Source organism: Marmota flaviventris, chromosome 12 (genome assembly GCF_047511675.1).
Source record: "Marmota flaviventris isolate mMarFla1 chromosome 12, mMarFla1.hap1, whole genome shotgun sequence".
Lineage (NCBI taxonomy): Eukaryota > Metazoa > Chordata > Mammalia > Rodentia > Sciuridae > Marmota > Marmota flaviventris.
The window spans coordinates 58,768,448-58,791,999 of NC_092509.1; the positions used below are offsets into that span (position 1 = coordinate 58,768,448).

The 23,552-nt window shown below is 41.9% G+C and overlaps 1 protein-coding gene across 2 annotated transcripts in view; it reads right to left on the bottom strand.

Moving 5' to 3' along the window:
* Cnih3 (cornichon family AMPA receptor auxiliary protein 3) overlaps nucleotides 1-23,552 on the bottom strand; it is a 110,468-nt gene that overhangs the window by 6,754 nt on the left and 80,162 nt on the right. For both annotated transcript variants that reach the window (XM_027954762.2, XM_027954760.2), the window contains one exon: nucleotides 2,299-2,411. In XM_027954762.2, the coding sequence (XP_027810563.1) occupies nucleotides 2,299-2,411 (113 nt within the window). The remainder of the gene's footprint in view (nucleotides 1-2,298; nucleotides 2,412-23,552) is intronic.

The window sequence follows — 23,552 nt, forward strand, 5'->3', positions numbered from 1 at the left end:
GATCTTAGGTCACTGGGGTTGTGCTCTCAAAGAGAATTATGGGATACCAGTCTCCTCTCTCTCTCTCTCTCTCTCTCTATGTCCCTCCCCCTCCTCTCTCTTTCTCTCTTTTCCCAGTTGCCAAAAGGTGAGCAGCTTCCCCTGCTAAGTGTTCCTACCCTGATGTATTGTCTCACCACAACCCAAAGGCAATGGGACCAATCAAGTACAAACTGAAACCCCCAAAACTATGAGACAAAATAAATCTTTTTTTCTTTCTAAGGTGATAAATACAGGTATTTTGCTACAGTAACAGAAAGCTGACCTACACAATGTACAACTTCTCTATGTAACCAAGTCATTTTCCTTTCCTCCCTAAACCTTTGATTTGTTATTCTTTGTGTTTGATCAATGGCACCATCATCCTCCCAGCCTCCCAGCCTCCCAGCTTAGAAGGTCCCTCTCACCCCACTCTTTTATTCAATTTTCGGCCAAGTCCTGCCCAGTTTACCCACAGGTGTTCTCCTATTGTCTCATGATTTCAACTTCTACTTCCAGGGTCAGATCTTCTTCATCTGGATTTTCACTATGACCCTGAAATTAGTTTTCATCCTCAATATTTCACCTTTTAGCTCATTACTTCTTTACACTTCTTACCAGGGCTACCCTCCTAAAACTCAGATCAGGAAATACCATTTTCCTCCACCAAAGCCTCTTTTAGCTTTCCCTTTCTTAGAAAATAAATTAACTCCAACTTTTCAACAAATCTTCTCAGGTACCCCACATAAGATTCCCAGCCTGTTTGTCAATTGCATCTCTTCTTACCCCCTCGAAGAACACTACATCCAACCACACCAAGCAAATACTGCTCCCCAAACACACAAGTGCTCTCTTACTTCTGGACCTTTGCAAACGCTTTCCAGATTTTCCAGTGTCACTCTTCAGTCTAATTTAAGTGTTTCTTTCTCTACGCTCCTATAGATACTCATCATATGTCTGTTAAGAGTATATTTTCAGGCTAGGGATGTAGCTCAGTGGTAGAGTGTTTGCCTAGCAAACAAGAAGCATTGGGTTCTATCCTCAGCATCAAAATAAATACAAATACAAATAAATAAATTAAATAAATCATGTCCATCTACATCTTAAAAAGAAAGAAAGTCAGAAAGAGAAAGAATGTATTTTCTTCTACCCTAGGATATATAACTTGAGAGTAGGGGTTATATTTTAAACTCATCTTGGAATCCTCCACAATGCCTAACAGGTAGTATGTGTTCTGGACATTTACTAAATGAAAGAGTGAAATGCTCCTGATGTGACTAAATAAAAACTAAATGAAGATTAAGTATTTCATGGTCAAATAATGATGGTTTGGGCATCCAGAACTCTGGGAGCAAGAGGTCCAGAGGGCAATTTATCTGCACAATTACATTCCCTTCCATCTTTTTAATTCTCTCGTCCATGCTTCCTATATCCATATGGTAGCTATATTTTACAAAAAAGCCCAAATCACATGATTTGACACATGGCTTTAGCAGGGAAAAGAATATGTGAGATCAGAACTGTCCCAGAAAATTTGGTCCATCTGGTAGGTGCTTTTTGTATTAAGATATGACTTACATACCATAAAATTCACCCTTTTAAAGTGCACAAGTCAGTGGGTTACAGTGTGTTAGAGAGTTGCGTACCATTACCACTAATTTCAGAGCATTTTCATCATCCTAAAAAGAAAATTCTAAACCCATTAGTGATCACTCCCCATTCCTGCTCCCATCCAGCCCTGGGAAGCCACTAATTTGCTTTCTGTCTCCATAGATTTGAGTATTCTGGACCTTTCATATAAATGGAATCATAATATGTGCCCATTTGTACCTGGCTTTTTTCCATTTATATTTTCTTTAAGGTTCATCCATGTTGTAGCATTTATCAATACTTCATTTCTTTCTATTGTCAAATTATATTCCATTGCATGGATATATCACAGTTTGTTTATCCATTTACCAGCCAACGAGCACATGGGTTATTTCCTTTTTTTTTTTTTTTTTTTTTTTTTTGACTATTGTGAAGAACACTGAAGCCATTTTTAATACTGACCTATAAGAGCTTGGGTTGTGATCAATGGAGCCAATATAAAGGACCTTCCCTTATATGGTCTTGCTGCCTAAGAGCAGTTTGGGAAAGGGGATTTGGAGAGAAAGTCCCCCAAAGGAAGGGATGAAGGGATCGCACTAAGTGGCTGATCTATTCGTGGGACACTGTCATTTTGAGAGCAGGCTATTTGGGCAGAAAAGAGGAGGATGGGCCAGCCTCTGACAGACTTACCTCCAGAAGTGATAGAACAGTAGAGGGACATTCAGCCCCAGGGTAAGCCACTCCTGGGCACACAGGAACATGATGCAGAAGAGGCTGTGGATGGAGTACTCTGGCAGCACCAGCTGAAGAGGAAGCAGAGACACAGGCCTGGGTCAGAGAGAGGAAAAGCTGATCCAATTCCTCCAGCAAGTGATTCTGCCTCGACACTGCCCCCTAAGCTCTGGTAACACCAGACCCTTCCTATAGCAGCCTGGAGTCAGGGCCCCAGGATGGTCACCATTTTTATGGGAAGTCTCCATGTTTTACATTCAATTGAAAATGGACTCAGGCCCTCTACACTTGCTCCTGTGAGTCGCTGACCCCTTTGCAGAATGGCGCTGGCGATCCAGCACTGTGATATCTGAAGCAAGGCAGGACCACAAGGACAAAAGTCCTAGGGCTCCTACTGATCCTCTAACTGCCTTGTTCTTGTTTTTCTAGTCTCTGTGCATCCTTTTCTAGTATCTCTTTCAAATACAGGAGGGCCCAGAAAAAAGAATTGAAAAATAGCATTTGGCTTGATGATAAATAAGAACCCAAGAGAAAAATCAAGGAACAGTGATAAACAGGTATAGTGCAACCTTGGGGACAAGGGAAGAGAAACCAGCCCAGACCAAGAAGGGCCAGATGGAGGGAGCCACCAGCAGGAAGATGAAGCTCCCCCACTCCCAATCCAGCCACACAGGGTAAAAAGAGCTTAAAATAATTATGAACCCTCTGAAGAGTGTTCACATTTTAGCAGAAATGAAAGCTATAAGCTAAAGGGTGATTGCAAGGGAGAAATTTGGTGTCTAGGACAGTATTAAGGGGAAGTCTACAGCTATGCAAAATACATCATCTTACCCAGACATGTGGGGAGAATTTATATATATGTATGTGTGTGTGTGTGTGTGTGTATATATATATATATATATATTCACATTTAATATAAACATACATTTTATATAAATAAATATATACATTTTATATAAATAATTTTTATATTTTATAAAACATAAAATGTTATATTTATAAAATTTTTTATAAAAATTTTTATTAAAAATTTATATATTACAATTTGTTTTGTTTACATATATAATTTATTTATATAATACAAATCATAATATAAATTATGTTTATGTTATATAATACAGAGACTATAAATTACATGATATTATATCTAATATATAAATTATTATTTATATTATATATTACACAGTTGGTCCTCCATATCCATGGATTCAGCCAACCAAGACTGAAAATATTTGAAAAAAAATGTTGCCTCCGTATTAAACACGTAAATTTTTCTTGTCACTATTCCCTAATAACTATTTACTTAGCATTTACATTATATTCAATATTACAAATATCTAATACAGACAAATCTAGAGATGATTTAAAGTCTATGGGAGGATGTCATAGGTTATGTACAAATACTATGCCATTTTCTGTAAGGGACTTGAGCATCTGTGGATTTTGGTCTTCACAGGGGGATCGTATATCTAACCCCCCACAGATATCAAGGAAAAACTGTACCATATTATGTGTGTTGGGGGGTCCTCAGCATCTTATATTTAGTCCATTATGAATGTTTTGGTCTTCCTATCAACATCTTTCTGTCCTTCAAGGCCCAACTCAAATTCCACTTTCAAAACAAAGTTCTGCTCACTCTATCCTGTACCTCTTAGCCCCTCCACATGCTTTCTGACCCTCTCTTAGGGGAACCTTCCACAGTCTATCCATATAGAGCCATTATCCTCCTCTTTCTAATGCGCATGGATATACTACAGTTCTCTGTAAGCTGACTGGGTCAAAGTCTATACTTTTCTTATCTCCTTTTGCAAAGTGCTTTGCACAATGCCTGACACTTAGAGACTTTACAAATATTTGATAAAATGAACTGAACTAACTAAATGTGTGCATTTGCCAAAGGTTAGCTGGCAGTAGAAATACGGCTTGTGTTCACAAACCAAGACTTCTGGGGCCAGGGGACTGTCCATTGTAGGTACAGAACATGGCTTTGGTCTCTCATTTTAGGCAGATGAGCTAACTGCCCCATATGGCAGATACAGAGGGAGAAACACATATGCACACATTAAAAATAAACACATGCACGGGCACACGTGTAAGAAATGCACTTTGTAACTAAAGGCATCTTCTTTATTTTCAAAGTCTGATATAGAATGAATTGCATTTGCTTAGATTTGCATCTTCCTTAGATTTGCCAGACAGTAATCTTGGAATCAAAGCATAAGAGCCATCATTCCAGAGGTTGGTTACCCTTGGTGGGTAAACCAGGCATAGTCTGCCCCTATGAGTCTCAGCCACCTAGAGGGAGGTCTCTGTCATTTCTCCTGGAGGACCTCAAAGCTGGGCTTACCAACTCCATCTGCACTGGGCCAGGGCACCACCCTGCCGCTGGATTTCTCCTTTGAATGTATCAGCACAGGGCAGAAGGGGTGGATAGTGGCCGTGAGTTCTGCTATGCCTACCTCTACATTTTTTAATCATCACTTTCAACCACTTATACCAAGGTAATTAACACATTTAGAGACAGCCACCCTGGGTCCAAATCATCCATTATAGCTCCATCTCCAACTCAATGCCAATGACAAATCTCTGACTGATTACAGTTTGGATTTCAGGCTCCACTATTAATCACCGCCGTTGCTTCTCTCTCCAGGGCTTGATTTATAGTGGAAGTAGCAACCTTCAAAGCAGGGAGGATTCGTCACTGTCCCTATGGAGAGGAAAACTACTTAATAGAGGCCAGCTGGTCTCAGAGTTCTCCAGTCTTTTGAGGGCTGGGGGGGGGAAATGCGTAAAAATTATCCTATTCTGCATGGCCTCTCCCAATTGCCTTCCACTATCTGGAACTCTGTACAGGATCCTCACAAGTGGGACAGGTGCCTCTCATTAATCTAGGGACACTTCTAGGAGTGACTATGTCCTTAACATACACATACTTTGTCTTTCCTATGTCCCTAGGCATTCCTTGTCATAATCAAGTGAACAATGTAGGGAACTTATTCCTTCTAGACCAAATGGAAATCAGCCAGGCCACTCGCACAAGACTTGAATCATGGCTGTCGCTGTACCTGCCACTCACTCCCAGCATTCGGAGCATAGAAAGAAGGCAATTCCTGCAATCTGTATTTGGGGTAAAATTGGGAGTTCAAAACCCACTTGAATCAAATGTATGAAATATGATATGTCAAGAGCTTTGTAATGTTTTGAACAACCAATAAAAAAAAAAAGAATGAGAATTGTACTGCTTTGAGGTGAAGGAAGGCTTCACAGAAGATAATACATTCCTTTATTTTGAAACTGTGTCCTTATATAAATGATTTTGTCAAATGAGTGGTGGGGAAATGGTGAGTTTGTGTCATAAATTAGTGTCACAAGTACATAAATTAATGTTTTATTAGCCATAAAAATAAAGCTAGAAAATTAAAAAAACAAACCTGTTAGCTAGATCAATGGAATCCACATTGATTGTCTTCAAAATTAATATTTCATTTTAAAAGTTAAAATTGAGTTTGTCAAGTTTTAAGGAGAAAAAATTGCTTCTTTGATAAATCAATAGCTTGTAAATGCCACAATAGTTATTAGATTTAAGAATTAAATGCTGCTTGAATAAAACAGTACATGTTTCTGTAAAAAAAAAAAAAAAAGAAGGCAATTCCCAGCCCCTGGTTGTTAGGTGGGGCCTCTGGACTTTGAGCAGAAGTGATGAGAAGGCTAGAGGATTTAATGACCCCTACAAAATGCTCCAGAGCCTCTTTCTTTCCACTCTGACATAGTCAAAAGCATTTAGCATGGTGGGCACTTCATCATCTTGAAACCATTAAGTAGGAGAAAGGCCCCCAGGCAACTTGTGATAGACTTGGAACATGAGAGAGAAACTTGTTGTTTTAAGCTATTGAGTTGAGTATTGTTTCTTACCATGGCATAATTGAATCTATCTTGTCTGATACACTCAGTAAGCTCCAGAAGGAGGAATCAATGGGGAAAGCAGTTGTGTTCTTCTTTCTTTGTCCTCCTCCTGACCGTCCATCCAGCCTTTTCTTTAACAAGCATCAAGGCTGGTGTGACACACTTCCCTGTCACTGCCACCAGGCAGACACAATGCTTATTCATTTGTGTGGGCAGTTAGACTGGGCAGCCCCTCTCAAGTCTAAGAGTTGCCTACCTAAATCTACCAGGCAACAGAGAGAGGTTGATTGAATCACTGACCACAGCCCCATGACCCTGCATCATTCCTCAGCACTGGAATACATTGTTTTTTTTCATAAGAGAAATGGTTGAATGGTGCCAATCTCTCTCTTTCATTTACCAAATGGTAAAGGAGAAAACGTTTCATGCAGGCCATGGAATCCCTGTGTCATGCTATGCCCTGCTTTCTATAGTCAAAAATACTAAATAAGTGGCCTCCATATAGGTATTGTGGGATTGCTGAAAAGACTGCGATTCATTCCAAGGGGATCATGGAAGATGTTTTATAATCAAGGCAGAATCAAGGGACGTTGGAAAGGATGAGTAGAACCTAATTGTGTGTGAAAACTGGAGGTCAGCTGTCTAGAAGAGAAACAATGGGAATGAGAAACAGACAGAAGTCACTGGCCTGAGGAGCTCCTTCAGATGCCACCTAAAGGGCCACTTATTTTACGGCTTGTGGGCCAGGCCTGATACCAGGTAAGAATTGGATCAATGCAAATTCTGTTCCACTGCTCCAGGCCACCCGCCCAGATTCTAGTAGTCAATTTCCATTTGCCAGCCAACATTTCCACAGGGAAACTCCCCACCAGCTTTGTGCTGGATTCTCGCACTCCTCCCAGGAGCTGCAAACGTCATGGCCTAAATTTCCAATTTCATTAAAAACCATCTTTCCTATTAGTCTCCACCTGAGTCCATTTTCAAATCTGGTCATTGCTTCTTCACAGCCACTGGCATTGTTCCTCCTTTTTTCTTTCTTCCTTTTTTTTTTTTAAATATATGACAGCAGAATGTGTTACAATTCTTATTACACTTTTTCATATCTCTGGTTGTATACAAAGTATATTCACACCAGTTTGTGTCTTCATACATGTACTTTGGATAGTAATGATCATCACATTCCACCATCATTAATCACCCCATGCTCCCTCCTTTCCCCTCTAACCCCTCTGCCCTATCTAGAGTTCATCTATTCCTCCCATGCTCCTGCTCCCTATCCCACTATGAATCAGCCTCCTTATATCAAAGAAAATATTCAACATTTGGTTATTTGGGATGGCTAACTTCATTTAGCATTATCTTCTCTAACTCCATCCATTTACCTAAAAATGCCATGATTTTATTCTCTTTTATTGCTGAAAAATATTCCATTGTGTATATATGCCACATGTTTTTAATCTGTTCATCTATTGAAGGGCATCTAGATTGGTTCCACAGTTTAGTTATTGTGAATTGCACTGCTATAAACATTGATGTGGCTGTGTCTCTGTAGCATGCTGTTTTTAATCTGGTGAGGTGAATAGAGAGCCTATGTCTTGGGAGCAAATTTTTACCCCTCACACAACAGATAGAGCACTAATCTCTAGGGTATATCAAGAACTCAAAAAGTTAAACATCAAAAAAAAAAACAAATAACCCAATCAATAAATGGGCCAAGGACCTGAACAGACACTTCTCAGCTGATAATATACAATCAATCAACAAATATATGAAAAAATGTTCATCATCTCTAGCAATTAGAGAAATGCAGATCAAAATCACTCTAAGATTTCATCTCACTCCAGTCAGAATGGCAGCTATTATGAAGAAAAACAACGATAAGTGTTGGTGAGGATGTGGGGGAAAAGGTACACTCATACACTGCTGGTGGGACTGCAAATTGGTGCAGCCAATATGGAGAAGCAGTATGGAGATTTCTTGGAAAATTAGGAATGGAACCACCATTTGACCCAACTATCCCTCTCCTCGGTCTATACTCCCTTTCTTTTTCTATTGCCCCCTGCTGCCCACTTCTAGCAGGTGCCTATCCCTATACCCCTGCTACCTCTGTTCAACTTAGCAGCCACCTCCTTTCCCTTGTATCTGCCATGCTAGCTCAGCTCTGAGCCTTCATCCACAACCTTGATTTTCCAAGAACTTTTAAAATTCATTTTTAACAAGGAATTCAAACTGATTTTATTTATGTTCAAAATATTTTTATTTCTGGTTATGAACTTCTCATTCATTCATGTATCTGTTACCAAGGAAAAACCTAAATAAACACTCTAGCTTAGCTGGCTCTTAATTGACTTTTTCATAAGACTTTTTCATAATTAGAGATTTTTCAAAATCACTAATTTTGGAGGTCACACAGCTGAATGATACATTATTAGTTTCTCACTAGCGTTGCTGTAGATAAGACCTCTGATGTATAGGATATGATGATAACGGTTGCCTAGGTTACTCTTCAGGGACCTGAAGGCTGCTTCTGCTGAAATACTGACTCTTCTCTTGGGCCTATAGATGTCCAATGGGTACAGATGAAAATACTTAGCATCTCTGTCTTCATCTTGTGTCTGTCCCCTATGTTGCCTTGACCTTAGGGTCATATTCTACTAAGTTCTGCTTATAGACCTGTCCAACACTTGAGAAATGTTTTGTCTAAAACTATAATATAAGGTTAACTTGCCCTAGACTTCCCTAATCTCTTTCTCCCTTTGCCCTTTCAAAACTAACAACACCCATCAGCTTCCAGGACCAGAAACACTAGACCACAAAAGGAGTGAAAAGAGATGGCACCCAAGTTCCTGGAAGATACACACCTATTTCTAAAATAGACACAAATATTCCTCACATTTATTAAGCTGCTTCTCTCCCTCATTATTCCCATCCTATACCGGAGTTAAGAAGTTGATTGTGAGTGAAGCTAATTCTCCTCCATTCTTTGGCCACAGAATAAGGCCTTTCTTTCTCCCCAGCACTTGTCTCTGGGACATTGTTTTTCCAATGGAATGAAGCCCCAAACCTGGGTCTGGTAACCTATCCAATCATTTACTCCCCACCCCACTTTTGGTACTGGGGATAGAACCCAGGGTTGCTTAACCACTGCTTCACACCTTGAGCCCTTTTTAAAATATTTTATTTAGAGATGGGGTCTCCATAAGTTGCTTAGGGCCTTGCTAAGTTGCTGAGGCTGGCTTTGAACTTGTGACCCTTCCTGCCTCAGCCTCCTGAGCTGCTGGGATTACAGGCATGCACCACTGCGCCCGGCTCCTCCTTTATCCCATTTGCAACTGATGGGCAACCTTTATATACTGTGGGAGAATAATATAATGATATGATAACTTCAGTCTTATTTTCAGTGCTATGGGATAGAGGGGCATCAATAATAGGAAGAGATTCTTCTTAGTGAAATTGAAGCAAAGGAATGATGCATCCTGGGAGAGAAAGGGGACTCCTTCGGGAGGAGGCCAGCATCCCTAGGAAGACAGGATTTCTGAGGACCTAAGCATATCTCGGACCAAATACAATAAGCACCACAGCCACAGGCGGCACAGGGAAGATCCTGGGGCTGAGGTTAGCTTGGAGAGAGTGGAAGCTCTGAGGCTGGGTCTCCGCCCATCTCTGAATGGACCCTTTCAACTCAGACAACAAGCTTTTCAGCTGTAATCACACTGGGCTGAAATGATGAGCACAATTTCTCAAAGCATTATGTAAATCCCTGCCAGTTACATAAGGAGGGACTGTGTGATATTGAGATCAGTTACCCATGCTGAGCCATATTGTCCTCATCTGTAAAATGCCACACCTACCAGTGAGGGACACAGGCTCTACTATGAATGACGTTGTTCTCAAAGGTGAGAGCATGGAGCACAGAAGAAACCACTCCTGTGACAAGTGTTACTATTGTGAATAATCATATGCCAGTGAATTGTCATTCCCAGGGAGATAGACAGCTCGTCCTTCTTACCCTGAAAGTCAGTGGAATGGCCCTGAGCCTAACTTGCCTGCCCAGTTCTTTTTTTTTCTTCCAATATCTTTTTTTTTTTTAATTTTTTATTGTTGGCTGTTCAAAACATTACATAGTTCTTGATATATCATATTTCACACTTTGATCCAATATCTTTATTTTATTTTTATGTGGTGCTGAGGATCAAACCCAGTGCCTCACGCATGGTAGGCGAGCGCTCTACCTCTGAGCCACAACCCCAGCCCCTGGCTTCCTAGTTCTTGATCTAGTCTCCTCTGTTCCTCTTGGACTGACACAACTTTCAGCATCCCCACTAGAAAGAGAAACCAGGGCTGCTCAGCAGACTTTCTGCCAGCCCACAACACCCCAATCCTTGCCTACTTTCAACAACAGTAATCCAGTCCCCTGTGTGTCACCTAAGGTTTCCCTGCCTTCATGCCAGCGAGCATGAAGAAAAAGGGAAGGATAATGTTTCTTTTATTGGACTCCCAAGCCCACACACTAAGCTGACCTTAAAACAGAGGCTCCCTCCTGGGACCAGCAAGATGAAGGGGATGAAGACAATTTTCTCATAAATGTGCAGCCAGCAGATGTAGTCTCTGTTTGTTCTCCAATGCACAGTAATGTCCACCGGCATACAGTCAGCCCCTGGTCAATTTGCCTCAGAGTGAGGGGACAGCAGGAAGAAGGGTGCTGTAGTTTGGATCTTGAATGTCCCCTAGAGGCCCATGTCTTAAAAGGCTTGGTCCCCAGGTGCTATACTGGGAGGGGGTGGGACCTTTAAGAGGTGGGGCCTAGTGGGAGGTCTTTAGGTCACTGAGGGTGAGCCCTTGAAGGGAATTGTGGGACTTCCAGCCACTTCTTCAATCTTGTTTTTGCTTCCTGGAGATGAGGTGAGCCATTTTTCTCTGTCACATACTCCTTCCATGATGTCCTGTCTTGTCACAGGTACAAAGCAATAGGGCCAATCAAGCATGGACTGGAACCTCCAAAACTGTGGGCCAAAATAAACCTTTCCTCTCTATCAGCTGATTATCTCAGGTGTTGTAGTATAGTGACAGAAAGCTGACTAACACAGAGAGGAAAAGGAAGGCCTGGGAAAATATGATTTTACTAAACAATAAGACTACAAAAAAGTATATCTGAACATGTCAGGAAACCTCAGTCTGAGGCCTTCTGAGTTACTCCAAGGAGGCTACTTTCTGTTGAATTACTCCAGGTGAAGACTGCCACAGGATGCTTTACTATGGGCTTCTGGCCCTTCAGGAAGGACAGCCCAGCCCCTTTGGCCCTACCACATAAGAGACCAGCATGCCAATCTCATGGGACACAAAGGGCACAAAGCAGGAAAACCTCAGCCAGAACCCAGGCTTGGGGTGACTTGAATGTTCCCTATTTCAAGGTGCTGGCATGCTAAATTTTTTGACCTCCTGGAATTTTGCACCAACATTTATCAAATATTGTAAGTGGTAAGCCAATGACTCTGATACATAAGCAATTTAGCACAGAATCACTCAATCTAGAATTATCATTTTTAAAGTCTCCATAAAACTAATATGACACCTGCCAATTTTATGTACAACCAAAACTTAGATGTGGCTCAGAGTCAGCAGCTCTCTTAAATGTCTGAACCAAATATTGCTTTGATCTTGACCATCCATGGTTATAAGGACACCATCGTAGCTGATTCTAGGGGATCAGGCCAGTCTTCAAGAGAAGCCAATAATCTTCCAGGTGATTTGGTTAAAAAAAAAAATTGAAACAGAGATTATAGACCAAAGGTTTGAGAAATAAACCAATCAAACACGTCCTTTTTGAAGACGTTGGGTCCCAGGTCTCATCCCCAACTCTCCAGCAGGGTTATGTGCCAACTCCTGCATTGTGACAGACCTGTGCACTTGGAGCCCTGCATATCACTGCTTGGGGGGACTTGAGTCTAGGTGGACAGCATTTACAATCAATGGTCATTGAAGCCGTTTCCATGTTCTCCCCACCATCATTATGTGGGAAGACACCCAGGAGGCTCCTTGGGGCCAGGGGTCTTTAGTTTTGGAAGGTTAGCTTTGGCGTCTTCCAGGGTTAAAGGTAAAGCTCTGTGGCATCTTCTACCTCCAGAATTCCCCACCCCCTTCAGTTTATTCTGCCAATTCTCCACAGGCCACCTCTCCCTTCACCCTCCTCAAGCTCCCTCCACTGACTTTGGTCTTCCTGGTGTCTCAATGGACACTGTCTAGATCTGACAGGTGACTGGTTCCTTTTAGGACCAAACCTTTGGGTGCTGGCCTCACCCTGCCTACTCCTCTCAGCCTGCCTTTTATAATTATTTTCATGCACCAACAAAAGTCACTTGAATTTCAAAAGCCTCTCTGCCAGTTTCCTCACACACTTGTTAAATTACTGAACTACCTAAAAGCCCACTCAGGGAGGAGAAGAGAATTAAAGCACTCTCTCAAATAATGCCACATTTTTAAAGGGACAAAATTCTCCTACAACTTGCTGGCAATTGAGAGACAGCTGAAGTTAACACTTGTAGCTACCCACTCCTTTTCTTCTTTTCTTTAAGCCAGGGATAATGGGAGTAGGAATCATGTTCAGAATAGAGGGGTTGATGAGGCAAGGGTTCAGACTATTGGAGAGACCTAACCAGAGAGGAAATGTTCCAGAACGCAGAGGGCAACGGGGTTAAGGGCTTAACAAGCCTCGTTCCAGTGGTAAAGAGCCCCACTTATGAACCCATTCAGGAAATATTTATGATAAGCACTTACCAGGTAGTGAATTCAAAGGAGTCCAGCTAGGGAGGATTTCAGTGTGGATAAAGCATGTGCCAACAGGGTCTATAAACAACAACAGAGAGCCAAGGACAAACAGGTGGCCCTTCAGCAACACTGTGCAAGAGGAAAGGAGAGTAGAAACCTCTGACCGGGACTGAGGCAAGGGAGGAGGGCTCCTTGGAGGAGCAGGCCTCTCTGAGTGAGGCTCTCAGGACGAGTTGTCTTACGGAAGGCAAGATGTGTACACAAAGGGGCACTCCCAATGGCCACTCCGTGTCGTCCTTTCATTGAGGGTATGAGACAGTCACTTTTTTCTTAATGTCCTGAAGAAACTCGTCTTTCCATCACTTGGTCTGTCCCTTACTAATCTTCCACAGAAATGACATGGAGACTGGAAACCTCTCACACCAGGCTCTTTTAAAACCAGGGTGACTTCCAGAGAACATCCTGATAATGTCACCTAACCAGGATGACCCTGGTGACAGGAAGGAAGCCAAGGACAGAAACAAGTCCTCCTCTGCTTTTGGTTACTTAGCACGGAGTCGATGACAATGTCTAGACATTGGGCTCCCCCCACCCACAGATCACTAGGGAATTGAAGAACAGCTACTAGTGCTACCCCAACTATCCCTCCCATGGTGGCCCGAGGCCACACCTTCTTAATTTGCTGCCCTCCTAGTCTTGTGTTTTCCATGTGAGGCTTCTGTTGCCAGCCTCTTATGTAAGAAGAACCTGCTGTTTACCCTTTCCTTCCTTCCTTCCTTCCTTCCTTCCTTCCTTCCTTCCTTCTTTCCTTCATTCCTTCTTTCCTTCCTTCCTTCTTTCCTTCCTTCCTTCCTTCCTTCCTTCCTTCCTTCCTTCCTTCCTTCCTTCCTTCCTTTTATTGGTACTGGAGATGGAACCCAGGGGCACTTTACCACTGAACCATGTGAGAACTAGAAAGTTCAGTGGTCCATTTTCAGAATATAGTATTTAGCCTTAATTGGGACGTTAGATCCAATTGTAGCCATTTTAACTAAAATTAGCTAATTGCATAGATTGTAAGCCTGAGCTCCTCCTATCAGGGCCAGGGGAGCACTGCATTCAGGATAAAAGTAGGACAACTGCCCACCCAGGCACCCTTGCTGGGCAGGTTCTAGAGCACGCCCTTCTAGCAGAAATCAAGTCTGCCTTGCCCACCCACTTCTGAGCACATTGTTCAATTTCTTGCAGCACCCCGGGATTTCCAACAACTACATCCTCAGCATTTTTTATTTTTTATTTTGAGGCAGGGTCTCCCTAGGTTGCTGAGGGTCTCACTAAATTGCTGAGGTTGACCTTGAACTTGGGATCCTACTGCTTCAGCCTCCAGAGTGCTGCTGGGATTATAGGCCTGCACCACCACCTTTACTGAACTGCTGTTTTCTGAGATCCGGTTTTTTCTCACTGCTCCACACAATACTCCTTAATAGAGGGAGCCAAGTATCAGCCTGGGTCTTCAGCAGCACCATTAGCTTCCAAAGGAGAGCCTTTTCCAGGATAAAAACAGATGATCATCCCACTTAACAGCTATTAAGTGGTGTTAATTACCTGTTACATTCAGCAGGTTGGAAAAAAAAATTTTTGCTCAAAACAAATAAGAGGGTGAACTGAATGAGCCAAGAAGTGCAAACTGTCACCATCATCATCAATTAGTACCTATTGTGTACTCACTGGTGCATAGACAGGGAAGTGGACGATTTGTTGACCTCCCTGATCCACAGCCCTAAATGCAGAGACAAGACAAATAAGTATGGCCCTCTCCTATGGCCCAGGTAGAGCAAGTTCTCTGAATCCGAGCATACTCGAATGTGTTTGTCCAAGTCCATCTAAAGGTTTGTATTAGCTGGTGCGCCCCAAGCTTTACCAGGAGTTGAATGAGCAAATTAACATTTTGAGGAAACCACAAAATAGTATTATATTTTTTTCTGCTGCCAGCAAGGGCTTGAGTGGCAGTATCTTAGTGAAGAAAGTAGTTAAGGAACAAGAGATTTGGGCTCTATCCCTGGCTCCTAAGATACAGAACCCTGAGTAAATTATTTAATGTCAGTGGGCTCAGTTTCTCCAACTATAAAATGGGAACAATAGTATCTATTTCATAGGAGTGTTAGGAGTATTGGATCCCTTAGCCTGTGTGAAGCCCTTAAAATAGTATCTGACACATAGCAATACTTCATGAATAATGACTGTTATCTGTAAGAAGAGGTATTTAACCCACACAATCTCCACAACGTTTTTTAGCTCAAAGATTCCACACACTATGCAAAATGTAGCAATTGAGCTCCTTGAAAATCAACCAATGTATCTTCCCTTTCCTTCTCCAATCTCTTTCCAGTTCTTGCAAATTTTTAAAATCCTCTTTCCCTCCCACTCCAGACTAAATTCTATTCCCAGAAATGCCAGATGTTTAGGGGAAGTTGGTCATTTTGAGTATCAGCAATAACTACCCCTGTTATGGTTTGAAGATGATTTGTCCTCCTGAGCTCATGCAAGAGTTTAGTCCCCCAAAATCTTATGCTCATGGTATTAAGAGGGTAGAAACTTAATCCGACTATGGTGGTTAGAGATGGAATCTTTGGAAGTGATTAGATTAGATCATTATGTGGCTTTCCCATGTTTGAACCCTGGTGGCTTTAGAAGGAGAGAGACCACACTGACAGAGACACTTGCTCCCTTCCACCATTATGTAACTTAGATGAGGGGCGCTCACCAGAACCTTGCATCATGCTATTTAGAACTTGTGCCTCCAGAAACAATCTGTAGCAAAAATAAACCTGTTTTCTTTATAAAGTAGCTTGCCTTGGATATTTTGTTAAAGTAATGAAAAGTGAACTAATACAACTCCTAACTTACAAAGCTCTTGGATCACTACTATGTACCAGTGTGTGCCTGCTCCATTTGTCTATTGTGTCTTTATGGGTGGGCCTTTTCCATAAAATTGTCCTATCTACATAGGGACTGACATCATGTTCATTTATTCATTCAACAAAATGTGTTAAATGCCTTCAATGAAGTGTGAAACACTATGGCAGGCACTAGAGGTGCCAGGGTGAATTAGGTGATCACCATGATGTGTTCCAGGCATTCCCAGACTGGTGGGGGGACTGACCACTGAACAACGGAACATGCTGCAGGCTACACTCACATAATGACAAGCAAAGGGTCAAAAGCAATAGCTAAACTGTGGGTAGGAAAAAACCAGAGGCAAGCGCACAGCTGGTAGGCAGCCATGGGAAAATTTATCTCCCCCAGCAGAATCACAGAAGTCTCTGAGTCTGGAGAATCACTATGGCAAATCACTAGAGGCTTAACAAAAACCCTCTGCCCCCAAATTTAAGAACAGGTTTTCCATGTGAGGAGGGAACTGTCACTTTGTCATAAAGTGTCACCTCTTTCTCCTTCTCCTGTACCCAGTTCCAGATTCCATCACTTCGCGGTGGAACCAGCACAATCTCCTTCTATTGCTGTATCCACCCCTGATCTATTTTCACCCAGTAACCAAAGTGATCTTTTTGAAAGATAAATGGATCATGTCACTTTTCTGTTCAACCCTGCAATGTCTTCCCATTGCTCCTCGAATAAAAGCCAACTCCTTTTAATGCCCTTTAAGGATATTCATGATCTGGCCTCTGGGCCATTCTGACCCCACACGTCACTCCACTCCAGACACACATTCGCTCCTCAAATCGAGTAGGTTTGTTCCCACCTCAGGACCTTAGCTCATGCTATTGCCTCTGACTAAGAACCCATCTCCATACATTCACATGGCCAGTACCTTAACATTCAAAAATCCACTCAAGGTCACCTCCAAAAATGAGCCTTCTCTGTCCATCTAATAGTGTCTCCCTCCTTACTTGCTTTAATTTTCACACAGTACTTGTCATTATCTGAAGTATACTAAGCATGTATTTGTTTACTTATTTATTGCCTATTTTCCACACCAGAATGTTCCACAAGGGCAGCTTTTCTGTTCATGACTTTACCCTCAATGCCTAGAACAGCAGCTGACATATAGTGCAAGTTTTTTGTTGAGTCATCAAATAAACGGGTCATTCCCCACACAAAAATAGCTACCAATATCTCAAGAATCATTCTATGAAAAACCATAATAGTCATCTCAGTAGACTGAAAAATGGCACTAATTCAACATGAAGTTAGCAAGGTTTGGGTTCAGTTAGAATCAATATGTCCCATATACACAAACAGTAGCCCCAGCCCTGCTTGATCCCTTAGAGGGGTGTACTATTGGTCATGAAGGGCTTGGGCAAAGAGCAATCAGTGCAAATTCAGTTGAATTTGACTCAATTCTCCAAGCTCTGAGCACTCAACTCGCTGGTTTAAATATGGCAGGAGGCCCAGCATGACCTAAAGACCTTACAACAGATCAGGGGAGGTAGGTTGAACACCTAAGTGGCTATATACCAAGGCAAAATGCGGGCAGACGTGAAATAAAAGTATATGCATAGTAGGTTCAAAGGAGGTAGATTTGCCAGTCCAGACCCTTACAAGGATACAGAGTATAGTGGAATAAATGTCTCCCTTAAAATTCACATGTTAACTTCCTAATTCCAAGGTGAGGGTGTTAGGAAGTGGGGCCTTCCAGAGGTGACTAGATCCTGAGAGTGGAATCCTCATGAATGGGATTAGTGCCATAGAAGTCTCCCATCACGTGGTAAATGAAAACCCTGGGCTTTACTCAGATTTCCTGGTAGGAGAGTGAAGAGTGAGACAAGATGAAGAACAAGTCCAGGGTTGAGCCTTTGGTTTCACCAACAGCCAAGCAATAAGTAGAGAAAGAAATGCAGACTGTGAAGGCTAAGAAAGACCATCTAAGCACATAAAAGGAAAACCAGAGGGCACAGCATCAAGAAAGCCAGGGGGACCTGTGTTTAAGTCAAAAGAGATGCAGAGGGCTGGGATTGTGGCTCAGCGGTAGAGCGCTCGCCTAGCATGTGTGAGGCCCTGGGTTCGATCCTCAGCACCACGTAAAAATAAAAGATATTGTGTCTAACTACAATTAAAAATAATAAATATTTTTTTTTAAAAAAAGAGAGAGATGCAGACATCTAGACACTGCTGAGGGAGATGAATGTCATGTGGAATGAAAAACGCCCACAGATTCAGTGACACTGATGTCACTACCTTTTCACATACTGTATTGAGAAATACAACAGAGAAAAGGAGGGGTGCACAGGGAGCTCCTGGGAAATAAAGGGCTTTGTTCTTGTTGGTTACTTGTTTTCAAGAAAGTATATGGGATGAGCACACCTGTGAAGGTGTGCAGGTGGACAGTCCTGCCAGAATCTTGATCCCATCCATCACTACAGAAGGTGGTACCAACTTCAGGTTGACCTGAAGACTGAAGATGAGGTTTTCATTTCAAAAAACAGTCAACTTACAGGAGATATTGTACAAGGCAAACAAGCTGTTTGTAAATTGGAGACAGTCCATGAATCTCCTATAGCCCCACAGCTCTCGGAGATGATATTGCCACGTCTTAGAGTAGGCGTCCAATAATAACTCAACCAACAAGTGGATGAGTGGAACATCCTGGGGTCTGATTAATCACTTCTCCCTGGCATTTCAATCATGGCCATCTCATACACTCCACACAAAGAAGTTCTCAGGGCCCCACAGATACCTGGATACTGTCAACAGTATTCAGGGCTGAATGAGTACCAGAGGCCTGAACTGGGCAGAATTTATACCACCTCAAACTACAGCCCAGCAGACGTGTGCAAAGACACAGAAAAGTCCTTTAGAACATATCCTATGTGCACCCCAGGATGTGCAGAGGAGGCGGAGGCAGCTCCCCACCTTCCCTGCAAAGTGAGGTTCCATGCATATTAACTCCCTTGAAAAGAAAAAGGGAAAGGAGTCCACACACATTTCCTCTCTTTTCTTGCCACTGGCTATTGATTCTCCATTCTCTCTCACTTCTGAAATAATTCAGTAGAAGTGTGATAAATGGATTAGCCAAAGTTGGCATCTGGTTTGAGAGAAACCAATAAGGAAACCTCTGGATCTTAAGAGTACAAAGATTTAAAAACTTATGCGGGCTGTAGCAGGGATGAAAAAGGAAGAGATGAAGAAACATTATTTAAAATTTTCAAATACTGCCATGTTTCAGAATGGATTGTAGGTGGCTCACCTAATAAGCTGATTCTCAGTGAGTATAAGGGGTGTGTATGGTAGAGCGGGGATGTACAAAAGTACATGTTTTTGTGACACCATTCTGATAGAAAATTCCAGAAACATTAGAATCAAAGATAGGAACTACTGGTACCATCTTGTATGTGACTTCCAAGTTTCTAAAGACTGCTTTAATTTCAGATTAATTTCAGAGAGGCCAGACCTTATGAAGACCTCTTAGAAGATATATAACATTTTCTACGTATTATAGGTCAATTAAAAATTGCATTTATACTAGAAGAACAAAACTCAGTGAGGCCAAAGTACTAAAATATATTTCATTCTGGTTAAAAAATAGCTCATGTTTTTTTCCTCATTTCTTCCAATAAAACTGGACTATGTGCATATAAGCTGGTTGATAATAAAAAATAATGGCTAATGTTTATTCAGCCCTAACCATAGCTTTAAGTGCTTTACTGCCTTATCTCATTTATTTCTTGAAACAGTATAGGAAGTACATGCTTTTATGATCCCCACTTTATGATGTATGAAACTGAAGCTCAGAAAAGTCAAAGTAAGTTTCCCAAGGTCCATTAGTGACTAACCAGGACTGAAGCTCTGACCACTCTGACCACTGGTACCCATGCCTGGACCGGCACATACCACACACACACGGGAGAAACTCACGGAGCAAATCAAGAGATGTGGGGTCAGCAATAATCCTAGCAACTGTGCAACTGTGGCTGTGACAATCAAAACACACTTCTCAGCAGATAAATGTTGTTTTCCCTGTTTGGCTTTCCAATAAAACCAGAGATACTTCCTGGAAGTTGAAGGAGCAGTGATTATGGTTTAAACGATTTGCAGTGGGGAGGTCTCCCAGGCAGTGTGTCATTTGATAACATGCTGCAGAAGATCATATTTCCCTGAATCTAGAGTGTAAAACCAGTACAGTCAAGAAAGACATATGCACCAGGGTACTAAACATGCTGGGATTTTTAAAAAATGGTTTTAGATGATTTGGCTAACTAATTAAGATTATTTAATGGCAACCTTTCAATCAAGGCACTGTAGAAAATGCTGTGCCAGCCAGAAGACCTGAGAAGTTTGGAAACTTAGGATAAAGCTCTCCAGAGTTTTCAAGGTGGTTGCCAGAGCAACCTCAGGGACCAGTTTCTGCAAGAGCTGAAATGTTCTATTTTAAAAGCACCCAGTTGATCATCAGAGAGCCAGAATGAAACAACCAAATAATCAGGTACATATTGAAAATTCTTATAAAGATGAGCATTTTCCCAAACTGGAAATAATTCAATCTGGGAGGGAATATATTGACCCTGAAAGTAAAAACTCTCAAAGTGACTCCCCAGAGGTCTGATTATCACCTGCATTTTGCACAAAATATTGAAATTAAAAGCTTCACTTCCTATGTGCATTTACTCTCAACTCCTGGCTTCATTATAAGTCCCTTCTACATTCATTCATTCATTCTATAAACACCTACTCACTAACTTATCATATTACCACGAGTGAGATATCCTGCCAGGTAATCCAAAAGAGAGATGAGTTAATGACACAGTCCCGCTTTTAGGAAGAATACAGCTCAGAAGGAGAGATGGGGAAGATCCACACACAGCAGCAGCATGAGATCACATCTTGTGATTATAGGGTCCCAAGATTCACTGGTTCCCCAAACTCTTTCGCATCAGAATTCTTTGATAGATCATCATAAAATGCAGACTTCCGAGTTTCACTAGATCTCAAGAGGGTGGTGTGTGAGGATCTGTATTTTATTTATTTATTTTTTTGATACTGGGATTGAACCCAGGAGTGCTTCATCACTGAGCTATATCTCCAGCCCATTTTATTTTTATTTTGAGACAGGGTCTCACTCCTTTGCTTAAGGTCTTATTACCAAGACTGGCCTCAAACTTATGATCCTCCTGCTTTTGCCTCCCAAGTCACTGGGATTACAGGTGTGCACCACCACAGATAGTAAGGATCTGTATTTTAAATGTTGTACACATGCATCCAGGTTTTTTAAATGAAGGACTTACTCCTCCCTGAAATGGTCATTGAAGATGTTGTGCAAGTTGGAGCGAAGCTTTAGCAAGACTTTATCATCTAGAGAAAGTAGAGCCCCCAAATGGAGGGGCTGTTGCCTGGCTGGCCCAGTTTCTAGCAGGGGAGGAGCAGGACTACAGCCTGGGAGAGGTCCCAGGGGAGGATCATGAAGATCAACTGGGAGAATTGAGGCAGTGAGGAGTCATCACAGGCCTCTATGCATGGGAGAAACACACACACCGCAATCTTAGCAGAAATAATTCAGTAGAAGTGTGATAAGTTAATTAACCAAAGTTGGCATCTGGTTTTAGAGAAACCAATAAGGAAACCTCTGGATCTTAAGAGTACAAAGATTAAAAAACTTATGCGGGCTATAGCAGGGATGAAAAAGGAAGAGATGAGGAAACATTATTTAAAATTAAAAAATAAAAAGAACAATGACAACAACAACAACAAAAAAGAAACATTATTTAAAATTTTCAAATACTGCTGTGTTTCAGAATGGATTGTAGGTGGCTCACAAATGTGTTGCTAATTAATCATGACATATTTGTCTCTGTACAGCTATATTTAGTAATACCTAGGATCGTGCTTAATTTATTTGTGTTCTAAAGCATTTTTTCCCTGGGTTGGTTCCATTTTCTACTTCAGAGAAGATGCAGATTCATAGACACTCACCTCTAGAGTGCCTCGTGCATGCAAGGTTTGCACAAGCACTCAAGGGTGAAGGAGACGTAGCCAGATAAGGCAGCTCAGATGGGAAAAACAAGGCATTGTCACACAAGGAGGTGGAAGGGAAAGGGAAGGCAGAGGTTATTTCTTGTTTAGTGGAATAGAGAAGGTTTTGTGAAGAGGAGGCAACTGAGTTAAACTGAAAGATAGCATTTTAGCCAAGAGATCACATTCCAGGTGATAAAATAGAACAAGAAATCACAAAGCAGAGTCTGTGTCTTATGTATCTCTATGGTGCTCTTGGCATAATCTGTGACATAGTAGGTACTCAGTAAACGTTGGGTAAGCAAATGAGTGTTCAAAAGGAAGCAGATGTCAGTAAGGCTAAAAGATAGATTCAGAGGACACCACAGAAGGCCTTAGAAGCAATGCTTTAGCCTTTATTGGTCATTCATTCTCTAAAACTGGGATCCAGAGACTTCAGGGTAAGGAAATCATTCCAACAGCAATGGGCAGGGTGAATGGGAAAGAGGACTAAGGAATGGACCCAAGACCCCCCCCCCAAAAAAAAAAAACAAGCCAACAAACACAAAGAGACAAAGAAAGAGAGGGAAAGAGAAACTAGGAATCCATTGTGATAGTCCCAGCAAAAGAAATGAGAGTCAGAGCTATTCCATCACTGGCCTCAAGAGAAGGATTGATTCATGGAGAACTAGGGGGAGATGGAATCCACCGAGCAGCAACACATGTGGTGTTGGGAAGGTGGTGTCTCAATTCACCACACTGCGTGAAAAAGCAGCTTTAAAGCAATGATGAGTTTATGGAAGGTTGAATTCAGGGAGAACCCAGGACCCTCTTTTCCTCTCTCATTATCCCTACTTCAACCCACAATACAGGAATATCCACTGACATGTTGGGGGAGTAATAGGGAGGAACCCTGTTGCCTGAGACCTGAATGCTCATGGCCACATGGATTCTCTTTCTGATTCCTACAAGCAGGCAACAGGCTCCTGTGCCCAGGGTCCAGAACCTGCCTCCTCGGTAAAACCAGCTTGGAGCCCACACCTTTCTGATATTCACTCTTTCTCTCTCCTGTACCTGAAGGTGCAGGGTGCCACCATCCCTTTCACGTAGCAGGCTGGATGTGACATTGTATTTTAAACCTCATCTGGACTCTACTGTCTATCCTAGATTGGTTTAAAACTCAGACTGATGGAGAAGTGTAATTCATTAGCCCTCCTTACCCCCAAAAATGAGTTTGAGGCGTAAGGAGTAGACAGAGGAAGATTCCCAATCAATGGTTAAAAACCTTCTATCTCTTTACGATTCCAAAGTCATTTTAAAATGACATTGAACTTTTTGAGGAGTCCCTGACTGTGGATAGATTTCAAAAGTTCCTCCCAATATTTCCAGTGTGCAATAGGGTTGATTCTGTTGCCTGGAATCATAAAGAGATCGAAAGATATGAAGAAGGGTCTGGGGGCTACAGAAAGGGAATGATGACTCAGTCTCCTGTGTTGGAGGAGACACACTCTGGAGAGAGCAGAGTCTTACTTACAAACCACATGGTGCTAGACAGACCAAGAGTGGAAGGAGAGGAGGTGATCTGAAGGACAAACGTCCCATCCAATGGGTCATCAACTACC